This window comes from Artemia franciscana, chromosome 15 (assembly GCF_032884065.1).
Source record: "Artemia franciscana chromosome 15, ASM3288406v1, whole genome shotgun sequence".
Lineage (NCBI taxonomy): Eukaryota > Metazoa > Arthropoda > Branchiopoda > Anostraca > Artemiidae > Artemia > Artemia franciscana.
The window spans coordinates 14443916-14463151 of NC_088877.1; the positions used below are offsets into that span (position 1 = coordinate 14443916).

General features: G+C 35.6%; 1 protein-coding gene across 2 annotated transcripts in view; it reads right to left on the bottom strand.

The window, feature by feature from the left end:
• LOC136036085 (SCY1-like protein 2) overlaps window positions 1–19236 on the bottom strand; it is a 258908-nt gene that overhangs the window by 187366 nt on the left and 52306 nt on the right. For both annotated transcript variants that reach the window (XM_065718074.1, XM_065718075.1), the window contains exon 2: window positions 11757–11891. In XM_065718074.1, the coding sequence (XP_065574146.1) occupies window positions 11757–11891 (135 nt within the window). The remainder of the gene's footprint in view (window positions 1–11756; window positions 11892–19236) is intronic.

The window sequence follows — 19236 nt, forward strand, 5'->3', positions numbered from 1 at the left end:
TTTTGTTTACCGTAGTTGAAGGGTTCACATATAATGTCCTTGAGCAAAACAACCCCCCTTAGCCCCCAGAGCAAGGGTTGTAAGTTATGCCCGGGGGTCACATAAGGTTTTTTTATAGAAAGGGTCGTCGTATATACCTCTGGAGGGGCTTATTGAATTGGCAATCAGAAGCTCTACCGCCCTTTTAAACAGTAAAGGTGATCATAGGGCAGCTACCCCCCCCCCCCCTCCACACACTTCATGCTTTCCCAAAATGTATCCAATACAAATTTTAAGACGGTCATTTTATTCAGAATAGTCCAAAGATCAAATAAAAAGGCCTCTGGAATTGATACAAACCACCAGAGCTAGGGGGCAGGCGCTGTAAATTATGCCCGGGAACATTTAAGGTTTTTATGGAAGTGATGACTATATTTAAATTTAGAAGTGGCTCATTTGGTTAAAAATTAGAAGTTCTAGTTCTGCTTTAAGAGTACAAGTGATGGAAGGTAACTAAACCCCCCCCCCCCCCCCTAACTACCCCTATTTTCACCAAACGTACCCGATTGAAATTGTGAGAAAAGCTTTTTGTCTAAAATAGTCAAAATAACATGTAACAATGCCTCCAGTGTTGACACGGCCCCTCAGAGCCCTGGGGCAAGGGCTGTAAGTTATACCCTGTGGATATATAAAGTTTTTATCAAATGAGTGGTCGTATAAACATTTGAAATTGAAAGTTATAGTTTTTAAGACTGAAAAGTGACTTGAGAGCCACCAGCCCCCCCCCCCTCAAAACCACAATTTCCCAGAACAACATCTAAAGAAAATTGAGACACCTTTATTCAGTATTACTGAAAGGCTCAGCAATTATGCCTTTGGGAATGTCGACCCCCCCCCCTCTAAGACCTTAGGTCACAGGCTGTAAGTTAGGCAATTTGTTCATTGTTTAAATATTGTATATGTTATTGATAAAAGATATGCATATTTGACTTCTACTTTCCCAAAATACGAAGGCTGCTGAGGTGTGTCTTTCAGGAAATGTTGAGAGTAGTGTTCAACTAAATCAAAACATAATATGTGCCAGTGGTGAATCCAGGGGGCACCCCCTCTGGCGTAGTGGCGGATTTGTGGTTGGGTTCGCTTGCTCTGATTTGGGTTGGGACGAAAGTTACTGGTTTTTAATAGCTTAGTTTTTAATAATTTTTTAATTATTAAGACCATTTCTTCTTATAAACAAGTTTAAAATAAGGTTTTAGTTACTTTGGGTGGCTTCTGTTAGATTTTACTAATGACGCATACTGCCAAAAAGTATTTAAGTAAATTTAGGTTTATCAAGGAAATCTGTCCGTTTTACCACAAAATCCAACCGGGAGACGAAAATCTTCATTTCGGAATAACAAGGAGGGGAAATTTAAAATCCTAACTTCTTTCGACTGTCGAAATAATATTTCAGGATTGTGCTGTCACAACGGGGATGAAAAGCAAAATATTTAATTCTATTTACTGTCAAAAATTTGTTTTCGAGTCTTGCTATGGCACTGAAGCCAGGAAATTGATATTATTACTTTTTGTGGCTGTCTGTTTTGGCTTTTTGGGTTTGCTTATTTGGGAAGCAGGGTGGGTTTTAGAACATTGTTGTTTTTAGGGAAATTGTATGATAGAAAGTAAATGTATGAGAAGTGCAAAAATTATTAATTCAAGTTTTGGATTTTGGTGAGGAAATGGTGACCACTTTACCGGCTATTTTCATCTAATCAAAGCTCTACATTATGTGACAAATCACCTCTGTTCATCCTAAAACACTAAAATAAAGGCCATACTCTTTAAACTTTAATAAAGGTTCGTATAAGTACATACTTAAAACTAAGTACATGAGGCAAAATACTCCTTCAAAGGTTGGAGTAATCATTTAAGAAGAATAGATTTTCGAAAAAGTGTTTATAAAAGAAGGCAAATAATTATGTGTTTTTTTTTTTTTTTTTTTTTTTTTTTTGTTTTTTTTTTATCTAGCTGGTATAGATGGATCTCTTAATTCTCAGTTTTAATTAGTGGAATGGCATTGATTTTTTTTCAAACATTTAAAAATAAAAATAAAAATGATACGAAGGGGAAATTTACATAACTTTAGTTAACCACGGAAACAGAATGCATCAGTAATATTACTCCAGAATTTCTCACCTTTTCAAAACCAATCAGTCACAAAATATAGTTATGTTTTTGTTGGGATGCATATACTTGTCCACAAAATTGTCTAACCTGCTATATATACCACTGAGGATTTTTATATTTATTTTGATACATGCCATTCAATCATATTTCCACGATTAGTTTTTTTATAAGTCAAAATTTTACAGGACAATTCACTTACTTAATGCTAAATCTGAATCAAATTTCAAGTTTTTATTATTGTGCTCGACAGACATATCGAGATTAAAACATCTAATTGAATACCTGAAAATATCAAGATTTAAAAAAAATAATAATTGGAAATCTCCACAGCTTGAAACCCTGAAAATTTAAATCACCATTCTATACCTATCAAATACAAAGATAACAAACACATAATTATATGTTTTAAGGAGTATTTCGACTCATATACTTAGTTTGAAGCACATACCTACATGCATCTTTACTAAAGTTCCTATTTTTCTGACGATTTTGGTTTTTATTCGAATATCTTAGGATGAATAGAGAAGAAAATACTAACGAAGAGCTCTAAACTGACAGGACTCCTGACTGACAGGATAGTCATTATAAACGCTGACCGAAATGTTGAGGTAGACATCGACCGTATAATAAATAGATATGGCGGGATTGAAAATAAAGAAATGCACTTTTTCTTATAAAACTGTGAATTCTGTAATTTAAGCGAAATACATTGAACTTTAAAAAACGGAAAAATACGCTACGTTGTTATGAAAAGTTAAATATTGAAGAGTAAATTTTTGAGATTTCGTCGAAGTTGATACTGTTTATTAAAATATTATTTTTAAAAGAAACAGAGACTAGTTAATTCTTTTTTGCCTATACTTAAAACCCTCGTTTCAAATGTCTTCTATGGTTCTATACATTCTCTTTGTTCTGTTTTTCTTGTTACACCCCTAAAAGAAATAGTATTTGATGTTTAATATGTCTTTTACGAATATGCAAGTTGTGTCTTTATCGTCATTCCCCACTCTTCATTACTGCCATAGTTACTAAGCGATGCCACAAAGCTAGGCAACATACTAAATGGTTTGACAAATACAAATTGTCACAAAGGGTGAATGACCCCAAAAGATGGTTCAAAACCATTTATTCTTTATTTAATTTTTTTTACAATAAAGGGCTTAACTCACTCGCTATTATGGTCAGAGGTGTACAGGCAAAAATTATGCAGAAAATATTAAATATCACATCTTTTTATAGATGGTGGACAGCTTTTTATTTTTTTCATGGCGGGGGGGGGGTCGTAACTTACTATTTTTGTATCAATACTTTTGTACTCATATACATAGTAATTTCTGTTCGTTTTAAGTTTTAATATTGCTCCTTACTTTCAGTCGAAAATTGTTTTTATTTATTTGATTTACGTAAGAGAATAATGTTTTTATTGTTAAGGAAACGGGCAGTAGCCATATTCTTCTTTGTAGCAAGAACACCATTCTTTCAAGGTACATAACCCCTACTCCCTGAAGACGACCAATCCTTAAACCATCCATCTAACAGCCAACCCTTAAACCAATTCTCACTTGTATTTGAAGTTTATTCTCCTAATTAATATAATAAAAAATATAATAAAATTATAATAAAAATAATAAACTATATAATAAAATATAATAAAAAAGGGAAACTAACTTTCAAGAACTTTGTAGCCACTTAAGTAAATGAATGATAATGTGGGAATCAAGTAAGAAAATTGTTTATGATACTTTTACCGTTTGGGAAACGGGTAGTAGCCATGCTCTTGTTTGTAGTGAAGACGCCATTCATTAGAATTACGTAACCCCAATTCTTTTGGAAAGAATTGAGGGAAAAAAACTTTCGGAAGTTTTTTAATTGATTTCTGTTCGTTTTTTTTTATTTTTAAAGGTTTCAAGTTTTTAAAAAGCTCCTTATTTCAAAATTAAATTTTTCTTTCAACATCAAACTTTCATCAAAGTATCAAAACTAGTATCAAAGTAACAATATCAAAGTACCTAATTATAAAAGTAAAAAAGGATCAAAGTTGACAAGGTATCAAAGTAAACAAAATAACAAAGTAACAATAACCAACTTGCACAACTTACAGCCCTTGTACCTTAAATTGAACTTACCACGTAAATCACTAAATCCAAGTATCAAAGTAAACAAAGTATCAAAGTAATAATAATTAAATTTCGCAATTCAGAGCCATTTCCCCAGGGCTGAGGGGGTTAACCCCGGAAGCACAGTTATTTGGCCTTTGAACTATTTCCAAATTTTTTCCTGAATGCCTTTGGGAGAGTTGGGCGTGGGCTAGTTGGCCAGTTATCACTTTTGACTCTTAAAATAGGGTTAGAAGTTTCAATTTCTGATAAAGAGGGCCCCCTCCAAGGCTAATTCAACCGCCCCTTCCGTAGAACCCTATATTACGATAACGGGCAATTTACATAAGCTACAATCCTTGCCCCAGGGGCTAGGGAAAATTTCGTAGCCCATCAGCTATAATAATTTGAGTTTTGTACGACTTTGAACAAAATGGCTATTTCAAAATTTTAATAAGATGTATTCGGAGAAAAAAAGGCACAAGAGGGGGGGGAGGCTTGTAACTTTTTAATCTGTTTCGATTCTTAAGAACTTACAACTTACATAAGTTATAATTCTTATCAATGATGGTATGGAGGATTTCTCAACCCATAATTTATAGTGAATTGAATTTTGGGCTATTTTGAACAAAATGGCTATCTCAAAATTTTTATCGGATAGCCTATATTTGGGGAAAAGACGTGGGTGAAAAGGCCAAATGGGTGAAAGGGCGTTTTATACTCTTAAAAAGGTAACTAGAACTTTCAGTTTCCAGTCAAACTAGCCATCTCTGAATATATACGACCACCCCTCACATAAAAGCTTATATGCCCTCGGGGCATAGCTTAAAACACTTGCCCCTAAGCTCGGGGGGGGGGGTATTGACCCCGAAGTTTTGTTGTTTGATCTTTAAACTATTTTGAACAAAATAGATACCTCAAAATTTTGATTGGATGCATTTTAGGAAAAAGGGCCTTGAGGGGCTAGTTGCCGTCCGATCACTTTTGACTCTAGAGAAGAGCACTAGAAACTCTGATTTACAATCGAACAAGCCACCTTCAAAGTTTATACGACCATACCTTCCATAAAAACCTTATGTGCCCCCAGGACACATTTCCAACACTTGCCCCCGGATTCTGTGGGGGGGGGGCTGTTTTATCTCTGAAGTTTCTGTTATATTATCTTTGGTCTATCTTTAACAAAATGGCTATATAAAAGATTCACTTGGAAGCGTTTGGGGAAAGGAAGGTTGGAAGGGAGGTGGCCTAGTCACCATCGGAACTCTTTTGACTCTTAAAAGGTTGTTGTTTGACTCCCCTCCAAAGTTTATACAACCACTTCTTCCATAAAAATCTTATATGTCCCCGTGGCATACATTCCAGTGACCTGGGGGGGGGGTATGTTGTCAGAGAAGTTTTTGTTCTCTTACCGTTGGACTATTTCAAACAAACTGAAAATCTCATAATTTTTATTTGATGCACTTGGGAAAAAGAGGGTGTTTGTTTAAGGGGGTTAGATGCCTTCCTTTAACTTTTGACTCATAAAAAAAGTAACTAGAACTTTCAATTTCCAATCAAATGAACCACCTTCGAAGTTTATACGATCACCCCTTAAATAAACCTTATACGCCTCCGGCGCATAATTAAAAACACTTGCCACTCGGCTCTAGGATGCTTTATCGACCCCGAAGTTTTATTTATCTGATGTTTGAACTATTTAAAAAAAAATGGCTATCGCAAAATTTGTATCGGATGGGGTTTGTGGAAAAAAGAGCTAGGGGTGGGACTATTTGCCCTCAGATCTCTTTTAACTCTTAAAAGTGAACCAGAATTTTCAATTTCCTATAAAATGAGCCCTCTCCGAAGTTTATATGAGCCTCCCTTCCATAAGAATCATTTATGCCCCAGAGCATTTACAACGGCTACCATCATCGGGTCCTGGGGGGTTGCGTCGACACCTGAGTTTTTTTATCTGACTTTTCAACTATTTTTAAGAAAATGGCTCTCTCAAAATTGTTATCGGATGGATTTGGGGAAAAAAAGGCGTGGAGGGACTATTTGCTCTCGGATCTCTTCTGAGTCTTAAATAGTAAACTAGAACAAGAACTTTCAATTTCCAGTTAAATGAGCCCTTTCTGAAGCTTATACGAGCATCCCAATCATAAGATCCAGTTACCCCCAGGACATAACTTAAAACGTCTGCCCCTCGGTGCCTGGGGGATTGTGTCGACACTGGGGATTTTGTTATCTGATCTTTTATCTATTAAAAAAAAATAACTATCTATAAATTTTATCGGGTGGGCTTGGGAAAAAGGGCATGAGGGAGGGGGGGGGGGCTAGTTACCATTGGATCTTTTTCAACTCTAAAAAGTGAGATAGAGCTTTGAATTTCCAATCAAATAAGCCCTCTCTGTAGTTTATATGAACATCCCTTCCATAAGAACCATACATGCCCCAAGAGCACAACTTACAACGCCTGCCCCCGGGCCCTGGGGGAGGAAGGTTGTTGACACCGGGGTTTTTGTTATAGGATCTTAGAACTATTTTTAACAAAATGGCTATCTCAAATTTTTTATCAGATTCGTTTGGGAAAAAAGGTATGGGGTGGTTGGCTGGCTACCCTTTGTTCTCTTTTGACTCTTAAACAGTGAACTAGAACCTTCAATTTTGAATAAAACGAACCCTTTCTGAAGTTTATACGAGTATTTCTTTCATAAGAACAATATATACCCCCAGGGCATAACTTACAACGTCTGTTCCGGGCCCAGGGGGGTTGTTTTGACGGCGGAATTTTTGCTATATGATCTTTGAACTATTTCAAACAAAATGGCTATCTCGAAATCTTTATCAGATGGGTCTGGGGAAAAGGGTGTGGGGGACTAATTGCCCTTGGATCTCTTCTGACTCTTAAAGAGTGAACTAGAACTTTCAATTTCCAATCAAATTAACCTTCTCCGAAGTTTATACAAGCATTCCTTTAATAAAAAACATATACGCCCCTAAGACATAACTTACAACACCTACCCCGGGCCCTGGGGGTTTGTTTCGACACTGGAGTTTTTGTCATCTAATTTTTGATTTTTTTTTTAAATAGCTATTTAAAAATTTGTATCAGATGGGTTTGGGAATAAGGGCGTGGGGGGCTAGTTGCCCTCTGATCTCTTTCAACTTTTAGAAATGAACTAGAACTTCCGATTTCCAGTCAAATGGATCCTTTCCGAAGTTTATACGCGTATCCCTTCCACAATAGCCATTTATGTCCCGAACCTTGGGGGGTTGTATAGAAAAAAGAAGTTTTTCATATCTGACGTTTGACCTATTTTTAACAAAATGGGTATATAAAAATTTTAATCGGATAGGTTTTTGAGAAGAGGGTGTGGGGGAGGGGGGAAGTTAGTTGCCCTCCGATCTCTTTTGACTCTTAAAAAGTGAACTAAAACTTTCAATTTCCAATCAAGTGATCCCTCTCCAAAGTTTATAGGAGTATTCTTCCCATAAGAACCATGTACGTCCCCAGGGCATAACTTACAGCGCCTGCCCCTGGGCCCTGAGGGGGTTGGTTGCGTCGACAACGGAGTTTTCTTATGTGACCTATTGACTATTGAGCTATTGAGGCTATTTCAAAATTTTTATCGGATACATTTGGGAAAAAAGGACGTGGATGGCAGGGGCTCGCTACCCTCCGTTCTCTTTTTACTCTTAAAAAGTGAACCAGAACTTTCAATTTCCAATCAAATGAACCCTCTCTGAAGTTTTTACGAACATTCCTTACAAAGAAGCATATACACCCCAGGACACAACTTACAGCGCCTGCCTCCAGGCCCTGGAGGGATGTGTTGACACTGGAATTTTTGTTATACTATTTCTAACAAAGTGGATATCGCAAAATTTTTGTCAGACTGATTCGGGCAAAAAGGATTTTGCTTGTTGCCCTCAGATCTCTTCTGACTCTTAAAAAGTGAACTAAAACTTTCAATTTCCAATCAAAAGTGTCCTCTCTGAAGTTTATAAAATGCATGCCCTCGGGTCATGGGGGTTTGTATCGAATCTTTTTTTTTTATTTTTTTAACTATTAAAAAAATAATGTCTATTTTAAAATTTGTATCGGATGGGTTTCAGGGAAAAGAGGATGGGTGCTAGTTGCCCCAAGATCTCTTCTGACTTTGAAAAAGTAAACTAGAACTTTCAATTTCCAATCAAATGAGACCTCTATGAAGTTTATACGAGCATCCCTTCCATAAGAGCCATATATGCCACCAAGGCACAGCTTATAGCGCTTTCCCTTGGGCTCTGGGGAGTTGTATCGATAACTTAGTTTTTCTTATCTGACCTTTGAACTACTTTGACAAAATTGCTATCTCAAATTTTTATCGGATGGGTTTGGGGGGGAAAAGGAGTGGGGGACTGGTTGCCCTCAGATCTCTTTCGACTCTTAAAAAGTGAACTCAATCTTTCAATGTCCAGTCAAATGAGCCCTCTCTGAAGCATATGAGCATCCCTTTCGTAAAAACCGTATATGCCCCCAGGGCGAAACTTACAACACCTGCTCTCGGGCTCAGATGGGTTGTGTCGACCCCAGAGTTTTTGTTATATGACCTTTGAACTATTTTTAAAAGGGTTGTTTCCTCGAAGTTCTTATCGGATGGGATTGAGGGAAAGGGGCATGGGGGGTTATTTACCCTCCGATCTCTTTTGACCCTTAAAAACTGAACTTGAAGTTTTAATTTCCAATCAAATGATTGGAAAGTTTCCCTCTCTGAAGTTTATACGAGCATCCCTTTCGTAAGAACCAAATATACCCCCAGAGCATAACTTACAATGCCTGCTCCCGGGCCCTGGGGGGTTGTTTTGACACCTGGGTTTTTGTTATCTGACCTTTGAACTATTTTTAACAAAATGGCAATCTTAAAATTTTCATCGGATGTGTTTGGGGGGAAAGGGGCGTGGGGGGAAAAGGGAAGTGGGGATAAAAGTGGCTAGAGCCTCCAATTTCCAACCGATTGAGCCCCCTCCGTAGTTTTATGCGACTACACCTTCCGTATGAAGTTCCTCTGGAAAATAAATAAATAAATAATAAAACATTGGATCTGTATGGCCTTTACTATAGGCAACGCTATAGCATTGCCTCTGATTTTGTTATTATTTTAAACCAATATTATATAGTAAATTTAATTTTGGGTTTTGATGTCGTTTTCTAGTAAAAAATAACTAAGGCCCAGGGCGCATCCCGGATTTTGTTCGACAGGAGGGGGTAATAAAAACTCAAAACACATCGAAAATTTGTTTATATTCTTTGTTGCTACATTTTTACGAGTCGGACAAAAGATTTAAGGGGCAGCCTCATACCCCCCCCCCCAGATATGGCCTTTACTGAAAACTAGTAATACTCACACAGATGCAATCTAGAAACTTTATTATTTTAGAAATTTGCAACACTGACCCTTGCTCATGGCAAGAAGGATTCAGAAAGGTGAGCAATTTGAAAAAGAAACAATTGCAGTGTGGTATCTTTTGAGTATAGGCCTACTTGTTTGAGTATTATCGTTGGCTTGTTACAACTATTTCTAACCCACAAACTTGTTTCGATACGTAGAAACCGCACTATAACCATAGAAATACATGCATCAAACCGGCTTAGTTAGTCTGGGTTTCTCTCCTCACATTAAGTAGAAGCAAATCCAATGAACCAATGCAGTAAGATGTCGGACATTCAACCAGCTGCGAACTAAAACTAATTCAAACAGTTCGTGGTAACGAACTGTAGTAAGGAGCGACCCGGCTCAATAGTAACTAAAACTCTAAAAAATGGAATTTTGATACCAATAGCTACATCAAAAGAATCGCACTTTAATGCTGGTTTTAAATATATAAGTTTTATCATGTTTAGTCTTACCCATCAAAAGTTACGAGCCTGAGAAAATTTGCGTTATTTTAGAAAATAGGGGGAAACACCCCCTAAAAGTCATAGAATCTTAACGATCACACCATCAGATAATCTTAATAATCGCAGATAATCACATAATCTTAAATCACACCATCAGATTCAGCGTATCAGAGAACCCTACTGTAAATGTTTCAAGATTCTATCTACAAAAATGTGGAATTTTGTGTTTTTTGCCAGACGGCAGATCACGGATGCGTGTTTATTTGTTTGTTTGTTTTGTTTGTTTTTTTTTCCCAGGGGTGATCGTATCGACCCAGTTGTCCTAGAATGTTTCGAGAGGGCTAATTCTAACGGAAATGAAAAGTTCTAGTGCCCTTTTTAAGTGACCAAAAAATTTGAGGGCACCTAGGCCCCCTCCCACGTTAATTATTTTCCCAAAGTCAACGGATCAAAATTCTGAGATTGCCATTTTATTCAGCGTCGTCGAAAAACCTTATAACTATGTCTTTGGGGACGACTTACACCCCACAGTCCCCGTGGGAGGGACTACAAGTTACAAACTTTGACCAGTGCTTACATATAGCATTGGTTATTGGGAAGTGTACAGGCGTTTTCAGGAGGATTTTTTGGTTGGGGAGGGGTTGGGAAGAGGGGGATATGCTGGGGGAACTTTCCATCGAGGAATTTGTCATGGGGGAAGAAAATTTTCATGAAGGGAGCGCAGGATTTATTAGCATTACTTAAGAAAAAAACAGTGAAAAAATAAATAAGAAAAGGTTTTTTTTTCAGCTGGAAGTAAGAAGAGGCATTAAAACTTAAAACGAACAGAAATTATTACCCATATGAGGGGCTCACCTCCTCCTAATACCTCCTTCTTTATGCTAAAGTATTTTTAGTAATTTCAACTATTTATTTTACGGCTTTTGTGATTCAGGGGTCATTCTTAATGAATTGGACAAAACTTAAGCTTTAGTGTAAAGAGGAGGTACTGACGAGGGGGCAAGCTCTCTCATATATGTAATAAAAACATGAGAACACAAAAGTTCTTTACGTTAGCTAATTTATAAGTTACGTATATCTTTTACTAATAAAAAAATTTGTAAAAAATTAAAAGTTCTAGTTGCCTTTTTAATTAACCGAAAATCGGAGGGTAACTAGGCTTCCTCCCCCGCTCTTTTTTTCTCAAAATCATTCGATCAAAATTATGAGAAAGCCATTTATCAAAAAAAAAAAAAATGCAAATTTCGTTTTAATTATTCCTCTGCGGAGAGCTAAAATCAAAACATGCATTGATTCAAAAACGTTCAGAAATTAAATAAAAAAAAACAAGTTTTTTTAACTGAAAGTAAGGAGCGACATTAAAACTTAAAACGAACAGAAATTACTTAGTATATGAAAGGGGCTGCTTCCTCATCAACGCCCCGCTCTTTACGCTAAAGTGTTTTACTGTTTTAAAAAGAAGAGTTGAGAGAAAGAGTCAAACTTTAGCGTAAAGAGCGGGGTGTTGATGAGGAAGCAGCCTCTTTCATATACGAAGTAATTTCTGTTCGTTTTAAGTTTTAATGTCGCTCCTTACTTTCAGTTAAAAAAACTTGTTTTTTTTTTTATTTATTGACATTTAGAATCGGATATATTAAAATTTAGCCTACCTGAAGAAATCTGGGGTGCCGACACCTTGCTAATTCCTTTACTCCTTTTCGTAAAATATCTGAAAGAGTATCCTTCTTTTTGAGACGATGAATACGGTCACATCCCCTCTTATCAAATAAGAATATTGAAAACTCCTGCAAATCAAAGAATAGTGTTATTCCTTTGAAACATAACAAATTATCTATATACATCACTAAGTAGTAGTGTAATAAATAAGTAGTATTAGTAGTAGTGTTTTTACGTGTATCAATTTTGAAAAAAATTTCCCAAGAAAAAAGTTTTTTTTTAAGAAAAGTAAAGGGTTTACATTAAACTAAAGAAGAGTAAAAATCAAGTCAAATAATATTTCGAGCGACGGAAATCACTATCAATAGATAAATGAATCCAAAACGACAGGAAATCACAACAAAAATGGGTTGAACTTAAAACAAACAGTAACTACCAAGAGGAGTAGGGCTATTTTTGAGAGAGAGAAAACATTTATTATTAAACCAATACAAAACAGTAGAGGCCAGAACACAGTACTGAATTATTTATTTACATTTACATAGATTGTAAAAACCAGAACATTATTTCCACTTCGCTGAAAACAATTTTCAAGTTATATGTTTTCATTTCCCATAGCATCAAAAAAAGAAATCACCAGAATAATCAAGATTAACGAAAATGGCATATGAATATGGATTAAAATTACAGATTGGGAATTGAAATATATACTGAATTTCATTCCTGAATGTCTCAACAATTTTGGATGTATTGAAGTTAAAAAGAAAACGTTTAAATTAATTTTTGTTTTTCAATAAAGTCAAATTACATTCTGGTCTTTACAAATCGCAGGGAACGTTACTCCTACTTGCTCGTTCTAAGTTTGAATTTGATGTTTATTGTGCTTTCTGTTCATTTTGGGTTTTATTTATCTGTTCATAGCTATTAGTGATTGTTTTACGCTTGTATATTTTATTTGGCTTTATTTCCACTCAAATTTAGCCTAATACAGCTCTATACTTTTTTTTGTGAAGAACTTTTTTTATGGGAAAAGTTTCTTAAATTAATTTTTGTTCGTTTTAATTTGACAGCGTCACTGTTATTGGTTAAGAAAAGATAATTTTAGATCTTTTCGCTTATTCTTCCTAAGAAACAAGATTTTGGATTACTTTCTTATGTCCTGGACAAATTTTTGCTACAAATTTTTATTTTACTATAGTAATTTGGAAGGATGGGTACGAGATGTTTCACAGTTAAAAAAGTTCGGAAGAATAGGAAGATAAGTCTGCAAACCAAGATTAGAATATTGGAAGCTACAGTGATGACAGTGGTCAAATATGGCTCTGAAGCATGGGTGCTCCGAAAAGCGGATGAAGATTTGCAATATTTTTTCCAGAGAAATTGCCTACGGATTGTTCTGGGTACTCGGCTTACTGACGGTATTTCAAATAGTAGGTTGTGCGAAAAATGTGGTACAATCCTACTTTCTAGGTCTATAATGAAAGAAAGGTTGAGATGGCTAGGGCACGTTGTGCGGATAAAGGATGGCATATTGCCGCAGATTGTCCTTTTCAACCTTCTAGGGCTAAACGGAAAGCAGGTCGTCCTCGTCAGGGGGGAGGGTGACATAAATAAAGATTTAAAGGAAATGGGAACTTCCTGGGAGTGTTTAAAGAGGGAGGCTTTGAATAGATTGGGTTGGAGGAGGAGCGTGCGTAGCTGTGTTGGCTTCAGGGTGCTCGTGAGTTATTAGTAGTATTACGAAGAATTATATTCGAATAAATGCGTTGAAAACATACATAACATTCGGGATTTTATAGGGCTGAAGGATTTCTAATCTTATCATGCTACGACCTTGAGTACCGATATATTTTAATCAGCCATACCCCTTCAAATGCCCAGAAAGTCTCAGCTTCATTGCTTCAACCTTCCACGAAATATCACAGATGCACCCTTTTGACAACCTTGGATGTGAATAGTGTCTTTGAATTTAATTCAGATTTTCACTAGGCATGCATTGACAGCTGTAACTTAATACCCTTAGCCGTTCCTAAAATAGCAGCCTTCTAACCCAATTGGGTGCACGTAGTGTCTTTCCATTTAGTTCAAAATTCCCAACAACATGCCTAAAGTTCACAGACGACCTTTGGACAATATATATACACTTAATTTATATTGGTTTAGTCTGTACCCCTCCAACTTTCCTTGAAAGTTTCAAATAAATACTTTATTCTGTTCCTAATATATTGCACCTGCGCCATTTCGACAACCTAGATGTACTTAAACGATTTGAATTTAGTTCAATAGTAGTCACAGTATTAGTAGTAGAAGTAGTAATAGTAGCAATAGTAATAGAAGTAATAGTTGTAGTAAAAGTGCTAGTAGTATTAGTCAGAGTAGTAGTACTAGTAGCAGTAGTAGTTGCAGTAGCAGTTGCAAGTAGTCACAGTTGCAGTTGCACGCAGTAACAGTCGTATGTAGTCGCGGGCGCAGTCCCATGTAATCCCAGGTCATTCACGAGTAGTTCAAAGTAGTCACAGTCAAAGTGGCAAGTAGTCGCAGCTATTGTAGCTGTGTAATATTTTTGCGTGAATGTTTATTACTGATATATACGAATGTTTATTATGATATATAGCATAGCAGCTGTTGTTGCGTACTTGTAGAGAATAGTGTTTTGTTTGTATTTTGTCAGAATCCAGTATGTCCGTTTGTTCTTTATAGAGGCTTCAGAAGTAGCTACCAAACATTGAGCCACCAAACATTGAGCTAGGGTGTCCCAGTTGTCACAGCCTTGTGTCAAATCTTCATTTAAGCTGAACAAAACTTGTATATCAATCAATCAAACCAAGCACTCTATTAAGCAAAAGAACATACAAGGGTTTAAAACTGAGGACCGACGCACAAAAATGAAACGATAACAATACTGGAACTTGTAGGGACAACGAAACTAGGTGATTTACAATTTATTTACTCAGGTATGAAGGATTGGGTACATAGACAGGGAGTAGGGCTCATAGTGATATAGGAATCTGCTGAGTTTTGTTTAGGCTGGGGAGGTATTACTAATAGAACACTAATCGTTCATTTTATGACTAAAAAGTACAGGGTTTCAGTTATCAAACAGTTTGGGGTAATAAACTGTAAGTAAGGAACGATCCGACTCGATAGTAACCGAAACTATAAAAACAAAATTTTGATATCAATAGATATGTCAAAAGAATTGGATTTTTATGCTGATTTTAAATATATAAGTTTCAATAACTTTAGTCCTATTCATCAAAAGTTGCGAGCCTGAGTAAATTTGCCTTATTTTCGAAAAAGAGGGAAAACCCCCCTAAAATTCATATAGTCATAATGAAAATCATATCATCAGATTCAGAGTATCAGAGAACCCTACTGTACAGGTTTTAAGCTCCTACCTGTAAAAACAAACGGGAATAAAAAGTTCTAGTGCCCTTGTCAAGTGACTAAAAAAATTGGAGGACAACTAGGCCCCCTATAACGCTCATTTTTTTTCCAAATTCACTAGATCAAAATTTTGAAATAGCCATTTTGTTCAGCATAGTCGAGAAATCAAATAACTATGTCTTTGAGGACGACTTAGTCTTCTGCAGTCCCCGGGGGGAAGGGCTGCAAGTTATGAACTTTGCTCATTGTTTACATATAGTATTGGTTATTGGGAAGCATACAAACGTTTTCAGGGGGAATTTTTTCTGAGGGTAGGGGTCGGGGGAGAGGGTTACGTGGGAGGATCTTTACATGGAGGAATTTTTGAAGGGGGAAGAGAATTTCCACGAATGGGGTGCCGGTTCTACCAGACTTAATTAAAAAATGGCCTTTTAATTTAAACAGCCTTTTGATTCAAGGGGATATTCTTAATGAGTTGGAAAAAAATTCAAGCTTCAGCGTAAAGAGCGAGGTATTGATGACAAACAAACATCCTCATTTACGTAATAATTTCTGTTCGTTTTAATTTTTAATGTTGCTCCTTACTTTCAGTTGAAAAAACTTGTTGTTTTTTTTTAATTATTTAATAGTAGTATAAGGCCTGTAGAACCGATTGACGGAGATTGTAGTGACGCATATAAATTTTACTTGTAAATTTTGCAAATAGACAGGGTCCAAGGTAGAAATATGGTCCTATTATTATGGGATTTTAACGCCCAAGATGATAGAAATAGGGATAAATGGTATCCTAGCCTAGGTAAATTTGACGTGATGGCTGGAGTAATGGATACAGACTGCTGCAATTTTGTAGATATAACAAACTAGTTATAACCAATGAAGTAGTTGGTCATAAGTTAACGTGGTATTAACGTGATATTAAGACAGCAAAGGTTATTGCTTATATAATTGTAAACCGAAGACCGGCAGAACCAATACAAGATATAAGGGTATATAGGGGTGCTTTTACTTGTGTTGAAAGTAGAGATCATTATCTAGTAGAGTCTAATGTTAATTTAAAGCTGAAATTTCGGAAGGGTAACTACCTTCCGGGAGGTTATGATACTGGAAGAATCCATGAAGAAAATTTGAGAGAAAATTTCCAGGAACAGTTGATTACTAAACTGGAGAATTAAAAATTTAACAATGCAGAAGATGGATGAACAAATTTTATGAAAATAATTTGTGAAGTTGTTGATAGTGCCTTAGGAAAAAAAAGTTAGGAACGCATTTAGGAATATTAGTGAAAAAGCTTTATATTTAAAAGAGAAGAAAAGGGGTTTGCACAAGAACTATCTGGGAAATAGATCGCCTGAACGCAAGATGTATATAAGAAAAGTGGAAAAATCATTAAAATATAAAATGAAGAAGTATGAAACGGAGGCCACGGATAAAACTGCCGAGAATTTGAAAGATGCAGCTAGACGGCATAATAGTAAAATATTGTAATGGCATGTTGATAAATTTAGAGGGAGTAGTTAATCCCGACTTTTCCAAGTTAAAGATAGGAACGGGGCCACAATTAAAGATAAGGAAAGAGTCAAAGAGAAATGGGTAGAACATTTTGAGAATGTGCAAAACCGGGATAGAGTTGCAGGGAAAGATATAAAGGAAAATGAAAAACTTTGTGATACCTTGGATGTGAAGGCAGATTTGTTTTGTGATGAAGAATTAGCGAAAGTAAAAAGGGATTAAAACATAATGAGGCCCCAGGTGCTAATACTGTGCAAATGAGTTGTCCTTTAAATATGGTGGCTCTGAATTTAGAAATAAGTTACTGAAGATTATGAAAATGAAAATGTATGAAGATTTTCTATCCCCTTTTATATGGATTATTTCGATGGACTTTGCCTTAAGGAGCACAGGAAAGGCAACGGGAGAACATAGGATCAAATGGGGAAGAAGAACTTTCCTGGACGTAGATTAAGCTGATGATTTAAGCATCCTAGATGAAAGTGTGGACTAAATGAATGAACTTATAGAGGTTTGTGACTTAAGGGTGCTGGAATAGGTTTGAAAATTAATGTTAAGAAGACCAAGTCGTTAAGCCTAGGAATAAGTGAAGATGAAAAGGTGACGTTGGGTAACGAAAAGATCGATCAGGTGGGCAGCTTCACTTACCTTGGTCGTATTATTAGTAAAGACGGTGGGGGTAGCGAAGATGTTAAAATTAGAATTTTTCACAGTTAAAAGTTTGGAAGAATAGGAAGATAAGTCTGCAAACCAAGATTAGAATATTGGAAGCTACAGTGATGACAGTGGTCAAATATGGCTAATAAGCATGGGCACTCCGAGGAGCGGATGAAAATTTACTAGATGTTTTGTATCCGTAAGAAATTTGAAATTTTTCACTGCAGAGAATCACTTTTTATAATTGTTTTGCATCAAATCCAAATGTTTTATCTAGTTGTTTTGCCATAATGAAATTATCTTTCAATAATCTCTTTAATGTAATCATTACTAAGCATTTTTAAAAGTGGAACTACCTCCTCTATAGAATATTCTCTTACGAGATTGCAGGATATCTTCACTGCTTGGAGTGTTTTCCTACTTAGCAACATGCATTTACTTAACTTTAACTTTCAATATTTCCACCTTTGGGTTCTATGACAAAGGTTTTCCTGATTAGATGGGCTTTGAAGCTTACTCACCTTGTTTTACTGGTTAGAAAAGCAAGTTAAACGTTTATGAGATTTATGATTGGTTTAAAATTCTACACGTTTGTAGAAAAAAGAATTATTGCACAATTGGAGGCCAATAAAAAATTGATGACCTCTAATTGAAAGTTATCACACTTGTAATGTTTTTTTTTATATAAAAATTTTATTTGTAACATAATTCGTATAATTCGTAATATTTTCTTTTTATAACATAATTCGTGGTGCAGTGCAGAGCAGCCGAATATCCCACAAATCCTTTCCAGCTTATTCACTCGGCGCTACGTTCCTGATGAACCTTCCATGCAAAAATCAACAGATAGCTATGGTAAAATACCCCTGTCTGAAAGTCATGTAAAAATACGTGTGAGTCGAAAAACAAAACTTTTCTAAAGTTCGTTTTCTAAGGGGGTTCCTACTTCAGTTAACCAGTGCAAGCTGTGTGGCTTCACTTTTGTCTCATCACCTCGAAAAACGGTGACAAAACAGAGCAAGCTTCACAGAAGGAGGTGAAGTGCTCCAGTTCAGAGAAATTAAAAAAAAAATAAAATTAATAAATCAATATGTTCTAAGATAATGGCTTTCAACTTTCACGTTTGACGGAATTGAAAAAGTTTTCAGCGACAAATTGCCAAACTTTTAATTACTTTTTTTCACCAATTGCTATACTTCTATGGAAGTCAAGCATAACCTATGAGCATTGGTGTAGATTTATATACTATGCCACATTTATCAGCGTTGAAAATTGGAATACTTTTAGGAAAAAATCAACATAAAATAATCGTAAACTTTGAAGTTATTTTAAAAAGAAATAAATAAGAAAATCTGCTGTTTAATAAGACTAGATCCATCATGTCTATTTAAAAGGTGTTTGAATTCCGACTATCTGTAGCCCTATCTATTTTTAATTAAGGAAATTATCATCTATTGCAAAAATTTTTCTTTTTTCTTCTTTTAGGTATGATGAGTGTTAGTAAGAGATACTAATAAGATTCCTGTATTCGTTTTTGATATAATGGCAACTTTGTCTTATAGATTAAAATAAGTAAAGTTTTATATTCTATTTTTACAGCGATGCTTCATATACAAGGTCTTTGCTAGTGCCTGCCTATGATTATAGTCTTTACACTCATATTAGCATAATGAATTTTAATTTGAATCTCAAAATACATAAACTATTTAGAGATTCACAAACATTTTCTTAAAATAGAAGAGAAATGAAATGATTTTTTTTTATTTGTTCAAAGCTTATTTAGTCTTTTTTTAATTTAGTTTATTAATAATAGTAGCTGAAAGTGTGCAGAATGTGTTAACTAATACAGTAAAATATTAATTATGCTGATTAGAGGGGTCGCAATCATGGGGAATTCTCTTCGTTAAAAATCCATCCCCA